This window comes from Pelophylax lessonae (genome assembly GCF_965119305.1).
Source record: "Pelophylax lessonae genome assembly, chromosome: 11".
NCBI classification, from domain to species: Eukaryota; Metazoa; Chordata; class Amphibia; order Anura; family Ranidae; genus Pelophylax; species Pelophylax lessonae.
The window spans coordinates 231,223,159-231,250,002 of record NC_138778.1 but is presented as its reverse complement, the minus strand read 5'-3'; the positions used below and the strand labels follow the sequence as shown (position 1 = coordinate 231,250,002).

The window sequence follows — 26,844 nt, the reverse complement described above, 5'->3', positions numbered from 1 at the left end:
GCACTACCAGCGGAGCAAGGCAGGCCGCAGCAGGCCACCGTCATGTGCGAGGAGTGCAACATGTGAGCCCTGCTGCTTCTGTTGTCACCTGCCTGGGTACCGCTGGCCAAACACTGCATGGTATCACCCGCCCACGGCCAGGAGACTGATCTCCACCAGTATTGACCACAAACTGGAGAACCACAGCATGTACTGTGTGCAGTGCAAGACCCCCCCAGTGCTACCAGTGTCAAAGGGGAAAAACAGGGCAACATGATATGGAGCATGGAGAAGCTGCACAGGGTGGAGGGGGTGCACAAGGTAAGAGGAGAAATGGGGTTCACAAAATATGGGGGGGGATTGCACAAGAATGGGGGGTGCACAAGATATGGGGGGGGGAAGAGAAGCTGCACAAGGTGGGAGAGGGGGCATGGGGAAGCTGCACAAGGTAAGAGGGGGAGAGAGGGGGTGTACAAGATGGGGAAGCTGCAAAGGGTGAGAGGGGGAAGGGGGAGCAGCACAAGGTGAGGTGGGTTGGGGACGACAAGGTGGGGGGTGCACAAGAGGGGTCATGGGAAGACTGTACAAGGTGGGGGCAGGAGTAGAGGAGGACTGGGGGGGGGGTTAGGGGTAGGTCCACAAGGTGAAGGGGGGAGGGGTAGAAGGACAAGATGGGGGTGTCAGTGGGTGCTCCAGAAGAGGGGTAGGGTTGGAATGCTGCACAAGGTGAAGGAGGGATGGGGAAGTTGCAAAAGTTGAGGGGGGAGGGGGAGCAGGACAAGATTGGGGGTAACAGGGGGTACACCACAAGAGGGGGTGGGTGGGGAAGCTGCACAAGGTGAGGGGAAGCAGGACAAGATGAGGGGTATCAGGGGGTACACCACAAGAGGGGGAGGGTGGGGAAACTGCACAAGGTGAGGGCTGAATGGAAAGGCTGCATAATTTAAAGGGACCTGTAAGGGCATTGTGGCAGGCTAGACAGGAGAGAGCCTGATGCACTAGCCTGTCCAGTGTCTACTTCATGAGGCAACACCTCATGTGTAGTGCAATCATCGTTTACGTATGCGTGCGGAACCACAGGAGGAATCTTTTTTTTTTACACTGTTTCTGTACATTTTTTTATCACTTTAATTGCTGTTGCAAGGAATGTAAACATCCCTTGTGACAGTAATAGGCAGTGACAGTTACTCTTTATGGAGAGATCTGGGGTCTATTAGGCTCCAGATCCCTCCTCTGCCCTTAAAAGCATCCAAGAAACACCAAGATTGGTGTGTTCAGATGCTTTCAATTTTTAATCATGGCGCCGGAAAACCGGAAATTATGAAAATGCTGGTCGCTTCCGGCCTCCTATACCACAGAGATGATCGAGGACCTTCTAGTCTTTGAAAATTACAATAGTAACCACTGGCTTCACTTCCTTATTCTCTGGTGGGATGAAGAGCCCAGAGAGTCACTGGTGGGTGGCAGGAGTGGGGGGGGGGGGTGCAACCCCTCCCCCTGCTTGTAAAAGCCATCCAGCTTCTAATTAGACACTAGGATGGCTTTTACAAAAAAGGCGATTGCCTATCAATGTACCTGATACCCATTCACATGGGGGGGGGCAGGATCTGGGGGCTTCCAGATTCCAATAAGCCCCCCACCCGCAGACCAAAGTACCCTCCCCATGTTTAGGGCAAGTGGCCTGGTATAGTTCAGGAGGGAGGGGGAGCTTGCTCACCCCCTGCCCCCTTTCCTGGCCTGCCAGGCTGTATGCTCAGGTAAGGGTCTGGTATGGATTTCGGGGAGGACCCCATGCCGTTTGTTTTATACATTTTGGCATGGAGTTCCCCTTAAAAGCTATACCAGACCCAAAGGGCTTGGTATGGATTTGGGGGGGGGACCCCAAGCCATTTTTTTTCTTTATTCTGTCATGGTGTTCCCCTTAAAAGCCATACCAGACCCAGAGGGTTCCCCCAAGCAGTTTTTACCCCAATTCTTTTTAATTTACTTTTTTTTTTTACAATAATTTTTTTAAATTCATCTCTCAGCAGGGAAGCCTTAACAACTTAGTGACTGTGCGCTCGGCGAGCGAACATCCCGCTAAATGCCGAGAGATTTCAGGTGTTAGGCGAGTACCTGAATGGGCAATGTTTAGGTCAAACTTATGCTCAGCCCAAACCGTTCACCCATCCCTAGTGGTGCCTGAACATTGTAACCCCTCACAGTTAAAATTAGAAAAAATAATTGAATTTGCATGCACCTGTCAAACAGATGCAGAAAATTGGGCCTTGGGTGTTGGTGAAGCCTGAACACTGTAACATGTTTTATTATTGGTTTTTATTTTTTTGGGGGGGGGGGATTTTTATAACTTTTTATCATAGAATGTGGGAAGGGAATATGGTGCTTGGGTGCATAACTTTTGTGTTTGGTGCACTATAAACCATTTTATAAAAAGAAAAAATTAAGAAAGCCGAAAAACAAAAGCAGTTATACCCTAAATATTATTAGTCCTACTGCGCCACCAAGAAAACCCCCCCCCCAAAAAAAAAAAACACTGCTGATGCAGATGGAATAGCACCTGCAACGCAGAAGGGGGAAAAGCAATTATGCCCTAGATATTATTAGTGCTGCTGCACCACCAAAAAAAGAAAACCACTGCTGACGCAGAAGGAATAGCACCTGCAACGAAGAAGGGGGAAAAGCAATTATGCCCTAAATATTATAAGTGCTGCTGCGCCACAAAAAAAAGAAAACCACTGCTGATGCAGAAGGAATAGCACCTGCAACAAAGAAGGGGGAAAAGCAATTATGCCCTAAATATTATTAGTGCTGCTGTGCCACAAAAAAAGAAAACCAATGTTGATGCAGAAGGAATAGCACCTGCAACGCAGAAGGGGGAAAAGCAATTATGCCCTAAATATTATTTGTGCTGCTGCGCCACTAAAAAAGAAAACCACTGCTGATGCAGATGGAATAGCACCTGCAACACAGAAGGGGGAAAAGCAATTATGCCCTAAATATTATTTGTGCTGCTGCGCCACCAAAAAAGAAAACGACTGCTGATGCAGAAGGAATAGCACCTGCAACACAGAAGGGGAAAAGCAATTATGCCCTAAATATTATTAGTGCTGCTGTGCCACAAAAAAAAAGAAAAAAGAAAACCACTGCTAACCCAGAAGGAATAGCACCTGCAACGCAGAAGGGGGAAAAGCAATTATTCCCTAAATATTATTAGTGCTGCTGTGCCACAAATAAAAGAAAACCACTGCTGATGCAGATGGAATAGCACCTGCAACACAGAAGGGGGGACAGCAATTATGTCCTAATTATTATTAGTGCTGCTGTGCTACCAAAAAAAAAAGAAAACCACTGCTGATGCAGAAGGAATAGCACCTGCAACGCAGAAGGGGGAAAAGCAATTATGCCTTAAATATTATTAGTGCTGCTGCGCCACAAAAAAACCCTGCTGACGCAGAAGAAACAGTACCTACAACACAGATGCAGTAACAGAACCTAATGCTGCAAAAAATAATAAACAAATGAAAAAAAATATATATATCAATGAAAAAAAATGGCATTAGTGGGGTGACACAGATGTGGTGCACACACCAACACTTCAGTGGCACCACTACACTGTGTTGTTCACAAGAATCACAGCACAACACTACACTGACTGCACTAAACTGACTGAACACACAATCCACTAACTACCTTCCTGATCTCCACTAACACACACTATACACAGCTGCCATGAAAGCAGCCTTATATAGTGTGGGGCGTGGACTTAGCCCCTGAGCCATGATTGGCCAAAGGCACCCTGACTTTAGCCAATCATCAGGCCAAATCAAGTGAGTGTGAAATACTGTAGGTATAATTTTGTAATTGTAATAGATCCCCTGCAGCCAGCAACAATCAACCCCCCTAGCAACAACAGACCTCCGCAGCAACAACAGATCCTTGATACAACAATAAACCCCCCTCCGCAACAATGGATGCCCCTCTCGCAACAAAATATCACCCCAGCAACAATAGACCTCCAGCAGCTAAAACCGATCTCCCAGCAGCCAGTGTAGATCCTCTGGCAGCCAGCAAAAATAAACCCCTCCCTCAACAGTAGATCCCTCCCAGCAACAATTGACCACCTGGCAACAATAGACCCCAAGCAACAACAGATCCCCCTTGCAACAATAAACCTCCCTCCGCAACAATAGGCCCCCTCGCAACAAAATACCACCCAAGCAATAATAGACCCCCTGCCAGGGCTGCTGTTAGAAATGCCTACCTGACAGACCCTCCCCTCTTTTTTTTTTTCTACATATGTACACAATTTACTATGCTTCAGTGATGAATGGACACAATGAGTTATTGTTATTGATCGCTCACTGTGTCTATTCAGGAAAGGAAGGGGCTGGTAAATAGAACATTTATTGTGCTCAACCCCTCTCTATGCCAAAACCTCCCCCTCTAAGCCCTCAGCAGCTGCTGGCAGCAGAGGAGAGGAGAGAATTTGGCAATGCTGCAGGGGAGGGGGCCATACAGGGGAGGGGCCCGGACAGCAGGGGGGTGGGGATGCAGATACCAATCCCCCTGCAGTGCAGCTGAAGCAAGAAAATGGAGGGGAAGCTGGCAGAGCTGCAGGGGGAGAGACAAGAGTTGCCAATGAGGCAGTACAGCAGTCGCTCCTGCTCAGCAGGTGCATAAGCCCCCCCCCCCCCCCTTTTAAACTGATGGGGCCTGGGCCTAGTACAGGAGGGCTGAACATACTGCCTTATCAGTGGCCCTGCCCCCTGCAGCTACAACAGACCTCCAAGCAGCCAGTATAGACTCTCTGGCAGCCAGCAAAAATAGACCTCTCCCTCAACAGTAGATTCCTCCCAGTAACAATTGACACCCCAGCAACATAACCCCCCCCACAGTAACAATAGACCCCCAACACAAAAACAGATCACCACCAGCGACAATAGATCTCCCAGCAGCTATCATCAATAGACCCTCCAGCACCCCTTGCCATCACACACATTTAGTGGGGGAGGTGCCCAAACTATGTTCCCGCTGAAAAAAAAACCCTGCCTAGAGGCATCCAGCACAGAGTCCCACCCACAAGCCTGTGGCTGGAGGATTGCATGCTTAAATTTTAGCTGCTGCCTGCCCTTTCCTCCCTCTTACCCCTGGAGGAGGACTAACAGGAAAAGACCATTGAGGGCTGAAAGGGGAATTGAATTGAGTCTCCCACCAAATATAGCCACCCCACAAAAAACAATCAGATCCCCTTGCAGCATCCTTCCCAGTTTGCACTGCCGTCCCTGCCTGTGTTTGCTTGACTTGGGCAGGGACGGCCTTACAAGGGATAAAAAAAATTAACAATGTAAAAAAATATTTAAAAAATGTAAATATGTAAATCAAATGTGTATAACAAAAAAGTGATGGTGGCTGGGAATATGTTACTATGATGGTGCCCAGACCGGGACCGGGAGGATGGAGGCTGGGAATATGGTACTATGAGGGTGCCCAGATCGGAAACGGGAGGATGGAGGCTGGATATATGGTACTATGAGGGTGCCCAGACCGGGACCGGGAGGATGGAGGCTGGGAATATGGTACTATGAGGGTGCCCAGACCGGGACCGGGAGGATGGAGGCTGGGAATATGGTACTATGAGGGTGCCCAGACCGGGACCGGGAGGATGGAGGCTGGGAATATGGTACTATGAGGGTGCCTAGACCTGGACCGGGAGGATGGAGGCTGGGAATATGGTACTATGAGGGTGCACAGACCGGGACCGGGAGGATGGAGGCTGGGAATATGGTACTATGAGGGTGCCCAGACCGGGACCGGGAGGATGGAGGCTGGGAATATGGTACTATGAGGGTGCCCAGATCGGAAACGGGAGGATGGAGGCTGGATATATGGTACTATGAGGGTGCCCAGACCGGGACCGGGAGGATGGAGGCTGGGAATATGGTACTATGAGGGTGCCCAGACCGGGACCGGGAGGATGGAGGCTGGGAATATGGTACTATGAGGGTGCCCAGACCGGGACCGGGAGGATGGAGGCTGGGAATATGGTACTATGAGGGTGCCTAGACCTGGACCGGGAGGATGGAGGCTGGGAATATGGTACTATGAGGGTGCACAGACCGGGACCGGGAGGATGGAGGCTGGGAATATGGTACTATGAGGGTGCACAGACCGGGACCGGGAGGATGGAGGCTGGGAATATGGTACTATGAGGGTGCCCAGACCGGGACCGGGAGGATGGAGGCTGGGAATATGGTATTATGAGGGTGCCTAGACCGGGACCAGGAGGATGGAGGCTGGTTTATTAGTTCTTCCTAACCATAGTTACATAGTAGGTGAGGTTGAATAAAGACAATAGTCCATCCAGTTCAACCTGTGTAGGTGTGTGTGGCTGTAATCATCTCTCATACCCCTGAATGTTCTGATCCTTGAGATGTAAGTCTAAGAGTCTTTTGAAAGCCACCATACTACCCGCAGAAACCACCTCTTGTGGTAGGGAATTCCACAATCTTGTAGCCCTAACAGTAAAGAACCCCCCACGTTGCCTGTGGTTAAAACGCTTCTCCTCTAATCGCATTGTATGCCCTCGAGTCCTCATGCAATCCCTTCGAATGAACAGCTTTTTTTCTAAGCTGGGATCCCCATTAAGATATTTATAAATTGCTATCATGTCCCCCCTCAGACGTCTCTTCTCCAGGGAGAATAAATCAAGCGATTGTAGACGCTCCTCATAGTCAAGGTCCTCCAATCCCCTAATTAGTTTAGTTGCCCTTCTCTGGACTCTCTCCAGCTCCAACACATCCCTCCTGAGGACTGGCGACCAGAACTGGACAGAATACTCCAGATGCGGTCGGACCAGAGTTTTATAAAGTGGAAGGATTTTTTTTTTTTTAAATCTGCGATTCGCAAAAACCTCAATGAAAAAACCCAGTAAGTGAACAAAAAACGTGCATGTGAACACACTAAAAAGTGCACTTAAGGGTGTGCTTTAATTCCCCCCCCCCCCCCCCCCAAAGGGTGGTGATCCCCTGGGGCGCAAGGCTCCTGACAGGGACAAAGGTTTACATGGTCTGCCTAGCCAGAAGGCCTGGCAGACCCCATTCTTCTGGGCAGCCAAAGCCGCCACCGAATACTTGGTCGAGGGGCTCTCCCGAAGAGAGACCCTCCAGAGGCAGGGGAGGAAGGAACCTAAGGGCCACACATCCTCCCCCTAGACTTCAGGGTAAGCCAGAGGACTCACACCCTACAATCCATGAAAACACACACAAGAGTGAAAGAGTGACAAACGTGGGAGAAAAATAAATAGAGACTAAAAAAGTGTCCGTGCCGAATGTGCATTGGCCTAGACCCTGAGGCCTGGTAGACAAAAATTGCCCCCGGACTTAGCCAAAAGGCCAGGCCCTAAAAGGCGCAGTGCAGAAAAAAGTGTTTGGAATCTGTGACCATGTGTCGGTTCACACATTGGGGTCCCACACCCAACTGTTAATAAGAGCACCTCTAGGGGCGACTACTCCCAGAGGGCACAGACACCGCGGGCTCTCTGCCTTCTCATCCTATGGCCAGACAAGGTAGCATGCTCAAATCAAGAGGTAATGGACCCTTCCAGCTTTCTCAGGGAGAACTTACTCCCGGCCCCCAATTACGCTCAGGCGCTCCGCTTTCAGTTCCTGCCGATACAACTTTCCAGATCCCCATCACTCCAACCTTGGTCAGGCCAGATGACAGAACAGCGTCCCTACTGGTAAGAACAGATACTACACTTGATCTTAGCCAAAAGGCTGAGAAGCAAAATTATTCTGTGCTTACCGCAGTGCATTATGCCATTTAACGTACTGCTCGGGTCCCAGTCTTCTGCTAACTAAACTCTGCAGACATAAAACACCATTTAATGCAATTATTGTGTGCAGCCATAAATTAATGATTTCTCTTTAAATGACAAGCTAGCATTAATAACCAGAATCTGTCCTGGTATTATCCCATTGCATACACACCCAGCACTGGGACCTAATCAGGTTCTGCTTTATGGCAAGACAAGAGAGTGAGTAGAAGGCGTAAGTCATCAGTGTCCTGCTGCTTCTTCATGAACCTATCACAGGCTGGGGGTGTGTCCTTTACCAAGCTGAGATGACTGCTGTTTGCTAGAACATGGGATTGCTGAACAAGGGAGTCATCTTTGAATATTTTTAGCTTTTACTAATCTGAACCAAGTTATACATTAAAAATAAATAAATAAAAACAGAAAAGAGAACAGGATAAATAAAAGTAAACATTTTACTGTACACTTATTTCAAGAATTAATCATATATAAAGCAAGAGAATCACACCACAAGCTCAATAGGACACATTCCAAGCCTAGACCATCCTTCAATATTTTACCATGGGTGATCCCTTAAAATGTCCCTTTATTGGTGGTCAGTAGGAGGAATGCTCCTTAGATTGGAGGTCAGTGCAAAGAATGCTCCTTACATTGGGGGTCAGTGGAAGAATTCCCCTAAATAGGTGGTCATTGGGAAGAATGCTCCTTACATTGGTGGTCTGTGGGAAGAATTCCCCTAAAAATTGGTGGTCATCGTAATGAATGTCCCAAACATTGGTGGTCAGTGGGAAGAATGTCCCTTACATTAGTGGTCAGGGGGAAGAATGTTCCTTACATTGGTGGTCAGTGGGAAGAATGCTACTTACAATGGTCATCATTGGGAAGAATGTCCCTTAAATTCGTGGTGAGTGGGAAGAATTCCCCTTAGATTGATGGTCAGTGGGAAGACTGTCCCTTACATTGGTGGTCAGTTGAACAATTGATCCTTACATTGGTGATCAGTGGGAAGAACATCTCTTACATTGGTGGTCAGTGAGAAGAATTCCCCTTACATTGGTGATCAGTGGGAAGAATGTCCCTTACATTGGTGGTCAGTGGGAAGAATGCTCCTTACATTGGTGGTCAGTGGGAAGAATGCTCCTTACATTGGTGATCAGTGGGAAGAATGTCCCTTACATTGGTGATCAGTGGGAAGAATGTTCCTTACATTGGTGGTCAGTGGGAAGAATGTCCCTTACATTGGTGGTCAGTGGGAAGAATGCTCCTTACATTGGTGGTCAGTGGGAAGAATGCCCCTTACATTGGTGATCAGTGGGAAGAATGTCCCTTACATTGGTGGTCAGTGGGAAGAATGCCCCTTACATTGGTGGTCAGTGGGAAGAATGCCCCTTACATTGGTGATCAGTGGGAAGAATGCTCCTTACATTGGTGATCAGTGGGAAGAATGTTCCTTACATTGGTGGTCAGTGGGAAGAATGTTCCTTACATTGGTGGTCAGTGGGAAGAATGCCCCTTACATTGGTGGTCAGTGGGAAGAATGCCCCTTACATTGGAGGTCAGTGGGAAGAATGCTCCTTACATTGGAGGTCAGTGGGAAGAATGCTCCTTACATTGGAGGTCAGTGGGAAGAATGCTCCTTACTTTGCTGGTCAGTTTGATGAATGCCTCCTAACATGAATATTGTCTTTATTGCATTTATCTGACAAAGGATAGGAAAAGCCCCTCTGGCCCCACACTATTGGCTCTGCTCTACAATGACACCCCCATATTTTACATCACCCAACAAAGTACATTCACTGAATCGGCCCCAGGAAGTGAATAAACACTTGAAATGTCCAAATCTTTGGTCATCATAGCTTCCAAACACCTGTAAGTGTCAAAAAAAAAAAAAAGAGTTCATTGTTAAGATTTTATCTTTTTTTTATAAATGTATATAACATATTTCATTTATTGTATTTGTTATTTGTGGAGTTTAAGGATTTTGTTATCTGAAGGACAGCAGAGAACATTTAGCTGTCAAACCATTAAAGTCCTAAAAGACATCTTACTTGGGTTGGTGGACTCATGGCTATATACAACAACCAATCATAATATAGGATGATGACACTGAAACTGTTAAAGCTGGTAGGGTGTAGGCAAGTCTACATCTCCCAGATATGAGCACCACGGATGACTCACCAGTCCTTATCAAGGCCACCATGATCACAAGGGTTAAAAACAAGAGATTTAGGAAGATCAGAAGGCGCATCCATAAGATTAACCAGTGCAATGTTGGTTCTGTCGAGAGAGAGAGAAAATGATGAACTAATCCCGATTCTCATTCATAACAACCTGGGAATGGACTGGCAAAATATACAGTACATCAAACTGGAACAACTGGAGGTCACTTTGATGTAGCTGTGACCACTCATCAATCAGTGCTCCGATCAGGTAATTTCTTTATTGTTGCAATAATGAACAGATAATACTTCATATTTACCTATGTCCAGCCAGAAGGGGAGTGTAACAATCCTACAGGCTCACCTGAGTCAGAGGACAGCTGGCCGGAGGTAGGAGTGAAGCCCAGTGGCAAGGACTGCAGGCAGGTAGTAGGTGCAGGAAGTCTGGTAGAGGCGTGGTTAGACAATCCGGGTCGGCTACGGTGGTAGCAGTGCTGGATACCAGATGGACACTAGGTAGCACTCTGACGAGGACACGGGTTCATCTGAGGTGCGGAAACTAAGTGCTAGCTGGTATTCCCCAGAGCCCCTGATGGTGGGGATGGACTGCACTGCAAGCTAACACCAGGACGCGGTCCTCAGGATCACCCAGCCAGGCAGAGTGCAGGTTCGGTCCGGAGACGGAGAAGCAGACAAGGGAAAACCAGAGAGAAGTCAGACGAGCCAAAGGTTAGGGTGGGCAGCCATAAGCGTGGTCAGACAATCCGGATCGGCAACGGTGGTAGCAGTTCAATAGGTAGGGACAAAGCAGAAGAGTAGTCTGTGAACAGAACCCACTGTCTCTGTGTATTTTGGAGGGGACTGTGCGCAAGCCTCCTACCGACAGACTATGGGCCAGAAGACCTGGGGACATGCTAGCATTGAGTTAATGTAATGTAATGCTACAGCCCTTCTCCCTCCCCCATCCCCCCTCCTGTTTCTGTGTCTAATTGTGTGGATTCATGACACATAGACAATGGTCTGGACTGGAGACATCTCTCCGCAGGGGATGTGTATTGAGAGACTGCCTGTTTACCATAAGCTCATTAGGTTATCTGAAGCCTGTTTCAATGTACAAATGTTCAGTTCCCATTGGTTGTTCCTTGTCCCCTTCCCCCCTTTGGCAAGGCTAAGGGGAGTGTCCCTAACTGTGTGTAAAACTGTATGTCTTGGAATTTAATAAACAGTTTAAGTTCTGCATGTTGAACCCTCAACACCTGTGTGGATTGTCTCGTGATTGAGGGATTAAGGGCTGGGTATGGCTTCTCCGCAGACTGTGGGTGCGCTTGGAGGACAGGAGACACAGGTCCGGCGGATGTGCCCCACCTGGGATACTAAGATCCGTTACAGTCGCTAGTCAATTCCTGGTCAGCAGTGGACTTGTGGTAGTAGGCAAAAGCAGCAGATGAGGAGAAGTTTGATCAAGGCTCAGGAGCTCAATAATCAGCAAGCTGGAGTGCAAGGGGCTGGACTTATATAGGGAAGTACCAGGTGTGGGGAATCAAGGGTGATGAGCAAGGCTTGGCAAGACTAAGGTTGAATAATAGGCTTCAGGGAGGAATGTCCAGAGAGGAATGTCCAGAGAGGAATGTCCAGAGAGGAATGTCCAGAGAGGATGGTAGCCTAGTAAGCAGGGCTACCCCCTGGGGTGTGGCTGGTCACGGGTTCGAATCCCTACAGGGAGCTTGAAATTGTTGTTCACGTATTTACCAGACTAATCCTAAATGTTTTGCTAAGAAATTGATTGTTGTTTATGGAACCCAATAGCTGAAGTTCACATTTATACTTTTTTAATGAGTCTTTTTTTGTACACTAAAAGACCCAGAGGACTAATTCACCCTACTCATTGGCCATAGACAGATTTACATTAGAGACAACATCTGAAAGGAAACAGCTTCTGTGTTGGTGTCTCTTAAAAATATTCATATAAGGAATTGTCATTGGTGTATAGTACAGGGGTGGTATTGTACACCTGGATTTCTCAACCTTTCTACCTTTTCTACCTTAGAGAAACCCTTGAGGTCTTAGGGAACCCTGTGTTAAAACAAATTTATTAGTGATCAGTGAGGAAATGCCCCTTACCTTGGTGACTGCTGGGGAAAAAGCCCCCTTTACAGTGGTAGTCAGAATGCCACCTTTACAGAAAGCCAAAACCATTATTGGTGTCATGCAGTCGGCTTTGCCCATTGGCGTTGACGCATGGGGTCTTGAGGAACCCTTACTAAAATTAGTTTACCAATTCATTGGTGATCAGTGGGGAAATGATCAGCAAATACCCCCCTTTAAAGGGGTGGTCAGAATGCCACCTAGCTAAAACCATTATTGGTGTCATGCCCATTGGCCCTGGAACTATGCAGATCTATCAGATCAGACGGGAGATCAGTCAGCCCCAGCTCAAGGAACCCCTGCCAACCTCTGGAGGAACCCTGGTTGAGGATGGTACTGAAAACTAATTTGAAAAAGAAACACTTTATCTAAATAGTAAAATAAAAAGATACAAAACATCAATTTAAGAACCTATAAATGTTAGCATTTGGAATACATTTGACCGAAAACAGCTACAGATTCTCTTTAGGACTGAATACTCAGATTCGTCCATATACCCAAATGGGATTTCCAGTGACGTAGTTTGGTTCCCTCAGTTCCTCTTTCATTTTTTTTAATCACTTGTAATAGAAATAAAGTATGAACGGTCCTCTTTATGGAGAGATCTGGGGTCCCCAAATCTCTCCTCTACCTTTAAAAGCAAAATATCAACAAAAATAATGTGATCTTTGGTTGAAAAAGAAAAAAAAAGTTTCTTCTGCCCTAAACCAGAAGTTGCTCCTGTCCTCCAAGATAATAGAGGTGATCAGAGACTATCTGGTCTCTGTTCACCTCTATGGCCAGCCGCGCAAACCATTGGATCATTTTCTAGAGTCGCCGGTGAAAACGGTAAGCCCGAGAAACACCAGCAGTGGGAGGGGCTTCAGCCATAGCCCCGGTAAACTGCTTGCAGACCACAACGTGTATTTTCTAGACTCGCCGGTGAAAATGGTAAGCCCAAGAAACCCCAGCAGTGGGAGTGGCTTCAGCCATAGCCCCGGTACACTGGTTACAAAGCCCCACCTCCTTATAGTGTCAAAACCAAAAAGCCACACCCCCAGTTACTGGGCCATAAAATAATATCACAGGACAGGTGCACTATGAGCAAATAGAACTTGACAAAGCAAATGCCCAATAGAAGGTCACCATGCTGGGAAAGCAGAGCTAGGAGCTCAAAATCCCATGAGAATGCCCTGTTGCAATAGGCTGGTGTGCATTGTTGCAGGATTTTGTGCACTCTGCTGGGAAGCACAGTATTAGAGTAACACCTCCCTGGTGGATGACATGGTTTTACCCCATGCATACAGTCTAAACACCAGCTGGTTTTCATGATAACACCCCAAAAGACTAATCCTGAATCACATTCATAATAACCTGAAAACAGACCAGCAAGTATTCATCAAACTGGAATGACTGGAAGGAACTTTAGATTGGTGGAGTTGTGACCAAACATCAAACGCTGCTGACATCGATCTGATTCATTTATTATTCAAATAATTAAACAGATAATACTTTATATGTACCTGGCGAAGGTTGTGGGGAAGAGGTCCTTGCCTTCATCAATGTGGAGAGAGGGTCTGAAAGAAAACAGCTTCTGTGTTGGTGTCTCTTTAGAATAATCAGAAGGCAGTGTCATGGGTGAACAGTACAGGAACGACAACACACACATACCAGCCTTCATAAACCTTTTTACCTCAAAGGAACCCTTGAGATATTTTTCAGGCCTTGGGGAATTGTATTGTATTGCGTAGTGGTGATAGTATTAGGGAGTTGCATTGTAACACTAGATTTCAGATTTATTTCTATAAGTCGCATTGTTATTTGCACTTGTGATGTTGAAAATGCTATATTTGACCACTATGAAGGGAGGCAGGGGCGTAACTACAGAAGTTGCAACCGGGCCCCATGCTCCAGGGGCCTGTGCAACTCCCTGTACACCTGGATAGGAGGGGTGGTGGGGGCAGCATGTAGAGAAATCACTGTCCTCCTTTTTCTTCCTGTAGCTGCAGGAGGAAAATGGAGATTGGTTCCTCTGTATGCTGCCCCCGTCACTTCTCCTATCCAGTTCACTTGTGTTCTGCTGTCTCTGGGCCCCTGTGTAATACCCAGGATCACAAAGGTCACATTTGGGACTGAGTCCTGGCATTCCACCACCGTGGGGAGGCCCCAAGATGGCAGAAAGGGGGGCCACTGCAGAACTTGTGAAAGGGTCCCACTGCAGAACCGTAATAAAGGGCCCCGCAAAGAGAGTAAAGGGCCTCAGGATCAGTGGGAAGAGCCCCAGGCTTGAAGAGAAGGGCCCCGGCTAGGGGTCCGGGGGGCCCTTCATGGTTTCTTGCACTGGGGCCCTGAAGGTTCTAGTTACACCTCTGAAGGGAGGTGTATTGTTTACCCATTGGTGTTGAGTCTGGAACTATGCAGGCACCATCAGATGGGAGGTCAACCAGTCACAGCTCAAGGAACCCCTAAAAACCTCTTGGGGAACCCTGGTTGAGGATGGCTGTTGAATACTGATTTGAAAAAGAAACACTTTATCTAAAAAGTAAAGTAAAGGATATAAAAATTAAATAAAAAAAAAAAATAACTATACAGGTAAATGTTGGAATTTAGAACACAATTGACCTAAAACAGCTACAGATCCTCTTTAAGGCTCAATATTCAGATTCTTCCATAAACCCAACTGGGATTTTCAGTGACGGAGGGAAAAAAAAAAACTTACTTACAGTCTGTGCTTCACTTATGGGACCTAAAGAAGGAGCAAAAATGAAAATTAATGTTACCACAATTCTGTCAATTACTATACCAATAATGCTTACCGCTGTCATGTTTTCATTACAGTACATAGTTACATCACATTGAAAAAAAAAAGGCACATGTCCATCGGGTTTCAAGTGCACCTTCCATTCTCAATGAAAGGTTCACCTTTTTCAAGCCCCATACCCCCCAAGACAAATGGATTTTAAAAACCATTGATAAATAAACAGACCACCTGAAAAACATAGGAAGCGTCAAAGGTGTACAGTACAGGGATGACAGCCTTTGAAGACCTTTTTACATGGAAAAAACCTTTGATATAATTTTCAGGTCTTAAGGAACCCTTTTTAGTGGAAGTCAGAATACCACCCTTACAGCCAACTAAAAACATTATTGGTGTCATGCTGCTGGCATTGAGCTATGTAGGCACCATCATATGGGAAGTCCATTAGCTACAGCTCAAGGAACCCCTACCAACCTCTGGAGAGACCCTACTTGAAGATGGCTGCAGCTATGTAGGCACCACCATATGGGAAGTCCATTGGCCACAGCTCAAAGAACCCCTACCAACCTCTGGAGAAACCCTACTTGAAGATGGCTGAAGACTAATTCTAACTGTTCTGCTAAAAAAAAAAAATGGTTGTTGCTTGCCTTGGAAGAACCTTTGAAATAATTTTCAGATCTTGAGGAACCCTTACTAAAATGAAGTCATTGGTGATCAGTGGTGGTCAGAATGCCATCCTTACAGACAGCTAAAACCATTATTGGTGTCATGCAGCTTTCTTTGCCTTGGGTTGGCCCATTGGCGTTGTCCCCAGAACTATGCAGGCACCATCTAATGGGAGGCCAATCGGTCACAGCTTAAGGAACTGCCACCAACAACTAGATAAACCCTGGATGAGGATGACTAGTGAATAGTGATCTAAACAAAAATAACCATTTTATCTAAATATTAAAATAAAAGATATGAAATTTAAAACCTATAAAATGTTGGAATCTAGTATAAATAGTTTATATATTAATACCGTATATACTCAAGTATAAGCCGACCCGAATATAAGCCGAGGCACCTAATTTTACCACAAAAAACTAGGAAAAATGATTGACTCGAGTATAAGCCTGGGGTGGGAAATGCAGCAGCTACTGGGCCACCACGAGACCCAAAACCGGGGCTGCGGGCATGGTGCAGGGGATGGTACAGGCATGGTACAGGAGATGGTACAGGCATGGCACAGGAGATGGTACAGGCATGGCACAGGAGATGGTTCAGGCATGGTAAAGGAGATGGTACAGGAGATGGTACAGGCATGGCACATGAGATGGTACAGGCATGGCACAGGGGATGGTTTAGGCATGGCACAGGAGATGGTACAGGCATGGCACAGAAGATGGTACAGGCATGGCACAGGGGATGGTTCAGGCATGGCACAGAAGATGGTACAGGCATGGCACAGGAGATGGTTCAGGCATGGCTCAGGAGATGGTACAGGAGATGATACAGGCATGGCAGCGGAGATGGTTCAGGCATACACAGGAGATGGTACAGGCATGGCACAGGAGATGGTTCAGGCATGGCACAGGAGGTGGTTCAGGCATGGTACAGGAGATGGTGCAGGCATGGCACAGGAGATGGTTCAGGCATACACAGGAGATAGTACAGGCATGGCACAGGAGATGGTTCAGGCATGGCACAGGAGGTGGTTCAGGCATGGTACAGGAGATGGTACAGGCATGGCACAGGAGATGGTTCAGGCATACACAGGAGATAGTACAGGCATGGCACAGGAGATGGTTCAGGCATGGCACAGGAGGTGGTTCAGGCATGGTATAGGAGATGGTACAGGCATGGTACAGGAGATGGTACAGGCATGGTACAGGAGATGGTACAGGCAGGGCACAGGAGATGGTACAGGCATGGCACAGGGGATGGTTCAGGCATGGCACAGGGGATGGTTCAGGCATGGCACAGGGGATGGTACAGGCATGGCACAGGAGATGCAGTGCTGCGGGCATGGTACAGGAGGAGTCTCACTTACCTTTCGGTGAGGCGCCTTACATTTAAAAATGGTGCTGCCTGGCGCCAACTTGTCACCGCGCATGCGCCCTCTGCCTGGAAATAGCCGAACGCGCACGAGCTTTCCCGAGCGGCGGCGACTCATGCACACTGACCGGAGAACAGGTAAGTGAGACCGTGACTCGAGTATAAGCCGAGGGGGGGGGGGGGGAAAGCTGGCTTATACTACTGATATATATACGGTGGTTGGAATAGATTAAAAATAAATAAATAATAGCAATTGGAACACAGTTGACCTACAACAGCTTCAGATTCTCTTTAGGATTGAATATTCAGATTCTTCCATAAACCCAAATGGGATTTCCAGTGGGGGAGTCAGGGTTCCTCACCTCGCAGTGTAAACCAGAATGTCGTGCTGTAGATGCCACCAGGGACGCGGTTGCTGGCTTTACATTTATAAGGCCCGAGATTGGTGCGATTATAGATGGTAACGCTGAACGTGGCTCCTCCCTCCTCCGACACAGTTGCCGTTCCTGTGATTTGCTTGTTGTGGAATAATTTGTACGTGATGGGGGGTGATCCCCCTCTGGACACGCAACGGATGGTTTGCATTTGTCCAATCGTGGCCTCGGGCGATCCAGGAATCAGTTCTGAGTTTAGTAAAACTCCCTCAGCTGGAAAATAACAGATACAGCCAAAGATTTTACATATAGGTGCATGTCATAAAATTAGAATATCATCAAAAAGTTCATTTATTTCAGTAATTCAATTCAAACACTAAAATTCCTATATTTTATATAGATGTTACACACAGTGTGATAGATTTCAAGCATTTCTTTCTCCTAATTTTGATGATTATGGCTTCCAGCGAGTGACACCCCAAAATTCAGTATCTCAGAAAATTAGAATATTACATAAGACCAAAAAAAAAGGATTTTTAATACAGAAATGTTGGCTTAGTGAGAAGTCTGTCCATGTACAGTATAGGATGCACTCAGTACTTGGTCGGGGCTCCTTTTGCATGAATTACTGCATCAATGCGGCGTGGCATGGAGGCGATCAGCCTGTGGCACTGCTCAGGTGTTATAGAAGCCCAGGTTTCCACAGAATGTGGAAAATTTTGCATTTTATTTGGAAATCAAGGCGCCAGAGTCTGGAGGAGGAGTGGAGAGGCACAGAATCCAAATTGCATAAGGTCCAGTGCGAAATTTCCACAGTCAGTGATGATTTGGGGAGCCGTGTCATCTGCTGGTGTTGGCCCACTGTGTTTTATCAAGTGCAAAGTCAGCGCAGCCCTCTAGCAGGAAATTCTAGAGCACTTCATGCTTCCCTCTGCTGACCAGCTTTATGGAGAAGCTGATTTCATTTTCCAGCAGGACTTGGCACCGCCCACACTGCCAAAACTACCAATACCTGGTCACATGATCATGGGATCACTGTGCTTGATTGGCCAACAAACACGTCTGACCTAAACCCCATAGAGAATCTGTGGGCTATTGTCAAGAGGAAGATGAGAGACACCAGACCCAACAATGCAGATGAGCTGAAGGCCGCTATCACAGTAACCTGGGCTTCCATAACAACTCAGCAGTGCCACAGGCTGATCGCCTCCATGCCACGCCGCATTGATGCAGTAATTCATGCAAAGGAGCTCCGAGCAAGTATTGAGTGCATCCTATACTGTACATGGACAAACCAAGTTTTCTGTATTAAAAATCCATTTTTTTTATTGGTCCTATCATGTAATAATATAGTTTTCTGAGATACTGAATTTTGGGGTGTCACTCGCTGGAAGCCATAATCATCAAAATTAATATAAAGAAATGCTTGAAATCTATCACTCTGTGTAACGCATCTATATAAAATATGAGTTTCACTTTTTGAATTGAATTACTGAAATAAAACTTTTTGATGATATTCTAATTTTATGAGATGCAGCTGTATTTATGCAATAAATCTCAAAGCATACTAAGAACATTTGTAATCTAAAAGATTCCACAATAAATAATGAGCATTTTATTGCGCTGCATGTTTGTTGGTTCAGCATGCTGAATTTATACCTTACCTTGTGATATCTTAAAGCAGGGGCGTAACTACAGGGGTTGCAGTTGCAACCGGGCCCCATGCTCTGTGCGGCTCCCCTGTACACCTGGATAGGAGGGGCGGTGGGGGCAGCATGTAGAGAAATCACTGTCCTCCTTTTTCCTTCTGTAGCTGCAGGAGGAAAATGGAGGAGATTGGTTCCTCTGTATGCTGCCCCCGCCACTCCTCCTATCCAGTTCACTTGTGTTCTGCTGTCTCTGGGCCCCTGTGTGCTCCTCTGTCCCCCCCCCCCCCTACTGTGCTCCCTCCCCTCACTGTGCTCCCTCCCCTCTCTTGCCGGCTGCTGCAGGGGATGTGTCACAATAGAGAACCAGGAAGGGGGTCAGTAAATATGTAATTTACCAGCTCCTTCCTTTTCTGAATGGACAGAGTCATAGTCAGTCACATTGTAAAAAAAATAAAGTAAAATGATAAAAAAATAATACAATTAAAATACAGAAAAATATAATAAAAACTACTGACACCAGTGGGTGAACTTCCAGGATCGCAAAGGTCACACTTGCGACCGGGCCCTGGCATTCCACCACCATGGGGAGGCCCCAAGATGGCAGGAATAGGGCAACTGCAGAGCTTGTGAAAGGGTCCCGCTATGGGACCGTAATAAAGGGCCCCGCAACAAGTTCACACCTCTGCCATGATATCCAGTGCATATGTTGGCAGGTGCAGTCTACTTTCTTTACTGTAGGTGGCACTCATCTGCAGAGGCATTACAGATGGAGAGGAAGTCAAGAGGAACATGGTCCCTCTATGGTTTTCTGGGTCCCTTGGGAAGCTATCCAATTGGATACTACCACCCCATATGACTCTAGAAGCCATCATGGGTCAGGCAGAGCCTATTTAGGGCCCTGCCCCCAGGCTTGGCATGCATTTGTGAGTGGGTAGAGTAGGGACAGGTACTCCGTCTGTTAGGGACAGAACTAGTAGCAGGGAAAGGTTCCTGATAATGAGGGAAAACGTAGGGATGGCAACTTCTCTGGACATCTTCCCACCTGGGCACAAGAAGGCCAGGCTGCATTCCGCCCATCCTAACAGGCGTTGTCAGTTCATCTGGAACCCATGAGTGTTCCCGGTTGGGCTGTCTTCCCACCCCACCTACATATAGCAACACTGGAGATCACTTGACGTTCAACATGGCACCTCATGGCAAAGAACTCTGATTGTGCAGGGAAGATTGTGCACAATCAGAGTTCTTTGCCATGAGGTGCCATGTTGAACGTCAAGTGACCAGTATGAGAGAGTGAGAGCGATAACACCAAATTTACCACACCTGCTCCCCATTCACACCTGAGACCTTGGGTGAAGCCAGTCGTGACCCTACCGCGCCCCCAATAGCCGGCTACCAAGGATCTCCATACTGCAAGAGATGTTTGCTCGCTCTTAGCTGTTTTTTACATGCCTTGATGCTCTACTAAAAACGTGAGTGCACTGTTTGCTTTTACTTTGAATAAAACTTTTAAAATGGAGTTATGCTATGTCCCTGTATATACTTTTATCTTTTGACTTCATGATGTGGATATCGTGTGTGAGCCCATAGAGAGACACCTTGTGGCTTATTGTGGTATTACCAACAAATTCCATTGCCTGGATATAGAGGATAAATGCTGTATCTGGATCCATAAGGAAATATCCGGTGATTATCCCTGGTTTTACACATAAGCTCGTTTTGGTCAGCTCATTAGGTTGAGAGACCATCTTGCTCTGGTAAGCAGCCATCTTGTTTTTTGTATCTGGTGATCTGCACGTCGGTGTCTCCCCTATCTTCTTAAAAAGTGTCATCTGGATTCAGCCTCTGGGACCTTTTTTTAGTTGATTTCTTTGAACATCATTTTCACGTTCTAAAGCTACGGACTTTATTGGGACTTAAAACACCCTTTTTTCTTCACACTGATAATTTATAACTTGCGTGCACATTTTTGCTTTTTATCCTAGATTGTACCATATATTAAGTATTTGATAGATCAGCACTTTTCCATTTATTTGGGAGACTTCTTTTGTAGCGCAGCACATTTTTTGATTGTATATTTTGTTGGTACTTCTATGTTTCCTTTGTGCAGCAGCTCACTATAATAATTGCTATCACAATTCTTTGATTAGCGCAGAAAACCCCACCATTTCACATCTGGTATGAATTTTACCTCTTCCCACCCACGCTATAGCCGAGCACGGGCCTAAACGTCCTCCTGTGCATGTGCGGCCTGCGCGCCCCCTGCAGGGGGCGCAGACAGCACACTCTGTAATCAGCGAGTTCATGAGACTCGGCTGATCACAAATCGGAGTAAGGGGCCGATCCCGCCCCTTACCACGTGATCAGCTGTCAGCCAATAACAGCTAATCACGTGATGTAAACAGAAGACGGTAAATCGGCTATCATCGTGAGAAGAAAAAAAAAACGGCTTGTGTAAACGGGACATCGGTCCCGCACACAGACAATGCAGTGCCCACCAGCACCCATCAGTGCCACCTACCAGTGCATATCAGTATCGTTAAGCAGTGCCCATCGGTGCCACCTACCAGTGCCACCTATCAGCCCCCATCAGTTCTGCCAATCAGTGCACATCAGTGCCTCATCATCAGTGCCGCCTATCAGTACCCATTAGTGCCATCAGTGCAGCCTTTATCAGGGCCCCCTGATCAGTGCCCACTAGTGCCACCTCATCAGTGCCCATCAGTGCCGCCTTATCAGTGTCCATCAGTGCCGCCTTATCAGTGTCCATCAGTGCAGCCTCATCAGTGCCCATCAGTGCCGCCTTATCAGTGTCCATCAGTGCCGCCTTATCAGTGTCCATCAGTGCCGCCTTATCAGTGTCCATCAGTGCCGCCTTATCAGTGCAGCCTCATCAGTGCCGCCTTATCAGTGTCCATCAGTGCCGTCTTATCAGTGTCCATCAGTGCTGCCTATCAGTACCCATTAGTGCCACCTATCAGTGCAGCTTTTATCAGGGCCTCCTGATTAGTGCCCACCAGTGCCGCCTTATCAGTGACCATCAGTGCAGCCTCATCAGCGCACATCAGTGAAGAGGAAAACATAGAACAAACTATGAAAACTTTTTTTTTTCAAAATTTCCGGTCTTTTTTTGTTTGTTTAGCAAAAAATAAAACCCCCAGTAGTGAATAAATGCCACCAAAAGAATGACCGTGCAATTTTCATTCAAAAATTGACAGCACTGAAAGCTGAACATTGGCCTGGGCAGGAAGGGGTATATGTGCCTGGTAAGCAAGTTTTTAAGGGGAGACCCCACGGCAAAAAAAAAAAAATGTAAAAAACAGTGTAAGGTTCCCCTAAATTCCATATCAGACTCTGATCCAAGTATGTAGCCTGGATAGCAAGGAAAGGAGGGGACTAGCGTGCTTCCCGCTCCTGAACCATACTGGGCCACATGCCCTCAAACTGGAGGGGTACCTTGCCAGGAGGAATTCCCCCGGAAAAAGCACCTTGTCCCCCTATTGATGAAGACAAGGGCCTTTTCCCCACAACTCTGGCCTAGTGGTTTTGGGGGTCTGCAGATTGGGGGGGCTCATCGGAATCTGGAAGCCCCATTTAACAATAAGGGGGCCCCTAGATACCACCTGTTGTCATGTGAATAGGTAAGGGGTACTTAGGGGTACATTCTGATAAGACCTGCAGGTCCCCACAAACACAAGTTCAAGGTTGTAGGGAGGAGGCCCTTGAGGAGAGGGTCTGAGAGGAAACAGCTTCTGTGTTGGTGCCTCTTAACCACTTTCCATCCGGGCCAATTCTGACACGTCGCTCCTACATGTAAAAAATCTACTAGAAAATTACTTAGAACCCCCAAACATTATATATTGTTTTTAGCAGAGGCCCTAGGGGTATTGAATTAAAATTCTCGGAGGTCCGGCCGTTAAAATTCTCATGTTTGTGCTATGACTCGGTTTCATCACATTACAGCCCCTCCCCATTACATTACAGCTTCCCCTTATACATAAACCGAAATATATGTGTGAAACCACCGCACTAACCTGAAAAGAAAAGCTGCTAGCGCATCCAACTGACAAAAAAGTGGTGCAAAACGACATGTAAATAAGTGCAGCGCTAGAAAGTAAACTATGAATTGTTTATATATGTGGTATAAAAATCAAAGAATTAATAAAAATTCGATGAAAAAAACTCTAACAAATGGAACAGTGATAATTAATCAATATAAATATATCAGGATGATTTAACCGGCCTTCCTTGATTTTATTATGCTGTTTACTGTTGCATGTTTGTAAGTACAAGACTTTTTATTTTAATAAATTTTGATATAGCAGTATTACGCTATGTATTTTTATTTGGCTTGCTTAGATGGCTGATGAGTGAGGGACTCACCATTCCTGCATCATCCCTGTACATCCTATGTAAACAACACTCCAGAGGGATCCCTGCTTTTACCATGCCAAGTTAGACCATGCCAAGTTAGACCATGCCAAGTTAGACCATGCCAAGTTAGACCTGTTTTTGCTATATGGCTATACAGGTCCACACTGTCTGGTAAGCGTAAATGAGCCACATTTTAATCTTGTGATGGGACTTGACACATAGTTGCCAACATTTAAAAAAAATTCCAGGGACACTTTGCAGCTATCAATTACTTACCACACCCACTTCCCTGAAGCTCCACCCACACTGCATAATTAATCTCGCCTACTTATCAGATTATAGAGTCTACTCCAATATAGAGAGAATTACAGGAAATTCAAAAGGGAATTTCAAACTTAACCACTTGCTGACCGCCGCACGACTATTTATGTCGGCAGTCAGCCCCTCACAGGCAAAGCGACGTAGGGCTACATCGCTAGCCTGTGAGGGTCTAGGGAGCGAGCGCGCGCCGCCGGAGGCGCGCTCCCGCGAGGTCACGGATCCCCCGTGCGTGTGCCCGGCGGACCCGATGTCCGCCGGTCACTCGCGATCGTCCGTTAGAGCAGGAGAAAGGCAGACGGCTAATGTAAACACACTTTACAATACAGCACCCGCTTTACATCAGAGCACCCCTTTACAATACAGCCCCTTTACATTACAGTGCCTGCTTTACATCACAGCCCCCCTTTGCATCCAAGTCCCCCCATTTTACATCACAGTGCTTCCTTTACTTAAATGATTTCTGTCCCCCTTCACATCACAACACCCCCACCTTAAATCAGATACCTACGGCAGTCCCCCTTCCTTGCACCTCAGTCCCCTTCACAGCCCCTCTTCCTTGCACCTCATTCCCCTTTGCAGCCCTCTCTAACTTGCATCTCAGTCTCCTTCACAGCCCCCCTTCCTTGCACCTCATTCCCCTTTGCAGCCCTCTCTAACTTGCATCTCAGTCTCCTTCACAGCCCCCCTTCCTTGCACCTCAGTCCCCTTTGCAGTCTCCCCCGCTTACTTGCATCCCAGTCCCCTTTACAGACCCTCTTCCTTGCCCCCCCCAGTCCATATCATAGCCCCAATTCCTTGCACCTCACTCTCCTTTACAGTCCCCCTTACATGCAGCTCAGTCCCCTTCACAGCCCCCTTCCTTGCACCTCAGTCCCCTTCACAGCCCCCCTTTATATGCACCTCAGTCCCCTTCACAGCCTCCCTCTTGTATCCCAGTCCCCTTCACAGCCCCCCCTCCTTGTATCCCAGTTCCCTTCACAGCCCCCCTTCTAGCACCCAGTCTCCTTTAAAGCCCCCTTAAGTTGCATCTCAGGCCCCCCCTTATTTGCATCTGAGTCCCCTTCACAGCCCCCTCCTTTAATCCCAGTCCCCTCCACAGCCCCCCCCCCCTCCTTGTATCCCAGTCCCCTTCACAGCCCCTCTCCTAACACTCCAGTCCTCTTTACAGCTCCTTACTTTCATCTCAGTCTCCTTCACAGCCCCCCCCCCCCCCACCTTCCTTGTATCCAAGTCCCCTTCACAGCACCACCTCCCCTTTTTTTCATACTGGTCCCCTTTACAGCCACTCTTCTGTCCCTGTAATCCTCCTCCAATGTTTGCGATTCTACCTTACACAGCAGATAGAAGGCAGAAGGCATGGCATGTCCAGACAGAAGGCGGCGGGAAATGCTTTTAATATTAACAGGCAGAGGATTGATTACTAGGATTGCCCCGCATCCTAGCAATAAATCACTGGCTTGTTAACTTGAAAGGAATGTCCCGCCCTCTGTCCGGAACATGCCGTGCCGTCTGCTTGCTATGTACAAATGCTGTGACAGTGGCGGGAGAAGGAAGCTGTCAGCCAGGAGAGGATATCCAGGCTGCTAAGTGGCAGAGCTGTGGTCCAGGTAGAATTGTCTTGATGCCTGCCCTAGAGAATAAAATGGTGGGTGTTGCAATTTTTATGCCACACAGTATTAAAAAAAACACTTTCATGAATTAAAAAAAGACAAAAAACACTAAAGTTAGCCCAATTTTTTTTGTATAATTTGAAAGAGGATGTTACTCTGAGTAAATAAATACCGAACATGTCAGGCTTTAAATTCGCGTCTGCCCATGGAATGGCAGCAAAACACGTTGCTTAAAATTCTCCATTGGCAACGCTTTAAAAATACCTTTACAGGTTACCAGTTTAATGTGGTACAGGAGGTCTGGTGCTAGAATTATTGCTCCTGCTCTGACGTTCGCAAAAATACCTCATATGTGTGGTGCGACTGCGATCACTATTTACATATGTGTGAGGGAGTAACATATGCGTTGCATTCGCACGTAAGCACGGTGAGACGGGGATGCTTTATTTTTTTAATATATATATTTTATATATATTGTATATAAATTTAAAATTATTTATTGCTATTACAAGGGATGAACAACATCCCTTGTGATGGCATGGGCCGTGACAGGTCCTCTTTATGGAGAGATCTGGGGTCTATTAGACCCCAAATCTCTCCTCTGGCTTCCTATGCAGCCAATCAGACACGGATCAGTCTGTTCGGTTGCTTCTCTGACCACTAATGGCCAGGTAAGCAAAGAGCCGAAACCGGAAGTGACAGGGTTACAGAGAGAGAGGGGAATGATGTCAGTTCCTCTCTCTCTGTACAGGGCAGCCATCGCCGCATCGCTCCGGGACTGGAGAGCCCGGGAAAGGCGGCGGGTTGGACCCCCTTCCGCCACCTGCAGAAGTGATCGAGTGGCTAATGAGCCACTCAGATCACTTCTGCAAAAAAGAGAATTGCCGGCTGAAGAAATACAAATTGGAATGATGCCTGTAGGTGCAGGCACCATCCCGGTATAACCACTGAAACCAGAGGACGTCCATGGAAGTAGTTAAGAATACTCATAAGTGTACAGTACAGGGAAGACACAGTATGCCAGACTTCCTCAAGCTTGCTACCTAACAGGAACTTTTGAAATAATTTTCAAATCTTAGGAAAGATTTGTTAAAATGTATTCATTGGTTATCGATCAAAAATTGCCCCCTATTACAGTGGTGGTCAAAATGCCACCCTTACAGGCAGCTATAACCATTGTCGGTGTCATGCAGTTGGCTTTGCCAAATGGCGTTGACCCTGGAACTATGCAGGCACCATCAAATTGAAGGTTAGTCAGCCACAGCTTGAGTAACCTTAATATTCTCAGGAGGAACCCTGGCTGAAGATGGCTGCAGACTAATCCTAACTGTTCTGCTTAAAAAAAAAAATGGCTGTTGTTTACAGAACCCAATAGCTGAAGCTAAAATGTATACTATGTTAATGAGTCACATTTTTTACATTTTAAACTAAAAGACTCAGAGGTTTAACCTACCCTGCTTTCCCCTCCAGTGGAGGTCATAGGAGGTTTCTTATTAGACAGTGTCTAAAAGAAAACAGCTTCTGTGCTAGTCTCTCATACAAATACTCACAAGACCATGCCATAGATGTACAATAGAGGGATGACACTGTACACCAACCAGCCTTTCTAAACTTTTTTACCTTGGAAGAACAATTGATATAATTTTCTG

At 46.8% G+C, this 26,844-nt stretch overlaps 1 protein-coding gene across 1 annotated transcript in view; it reads right to left on the bottom strand.

Moving 5' to 3' along the window:
• Nucleotides 1–9,529: 9,529 nt before the first annotated feature.
• The window catches only part of LOC309567506 (uncharacterized protein), a gene marked incomplete at its 5' end in the record, with an annotated part of 44,601 nt that continues 27,286 nt past the window's right edge, over nucleotides 9,530–26,844 (bottom strand). Inside the window, 3 exons of the mRNA XM_082272890.1 lie at nucleotides 9,530–9,659; nucleotides 9,971–10,069; nucleotides 17,233–17,517. Of these exons, the coding sequence (XP_082129016.1) occupies nucleotides 9,643–9,659; nucleotides 9,971–10,069; nucleotides 17,233–17,517 (401 nt within the window). The 3' untranslated portion in view covers nucleotides 9,530–9,642. The remainder of the gene's footprint in view (nucleotides 9,660–9,970; nucleotides 10,070–17,232; nucleotides 17,518–26,844) is intronic.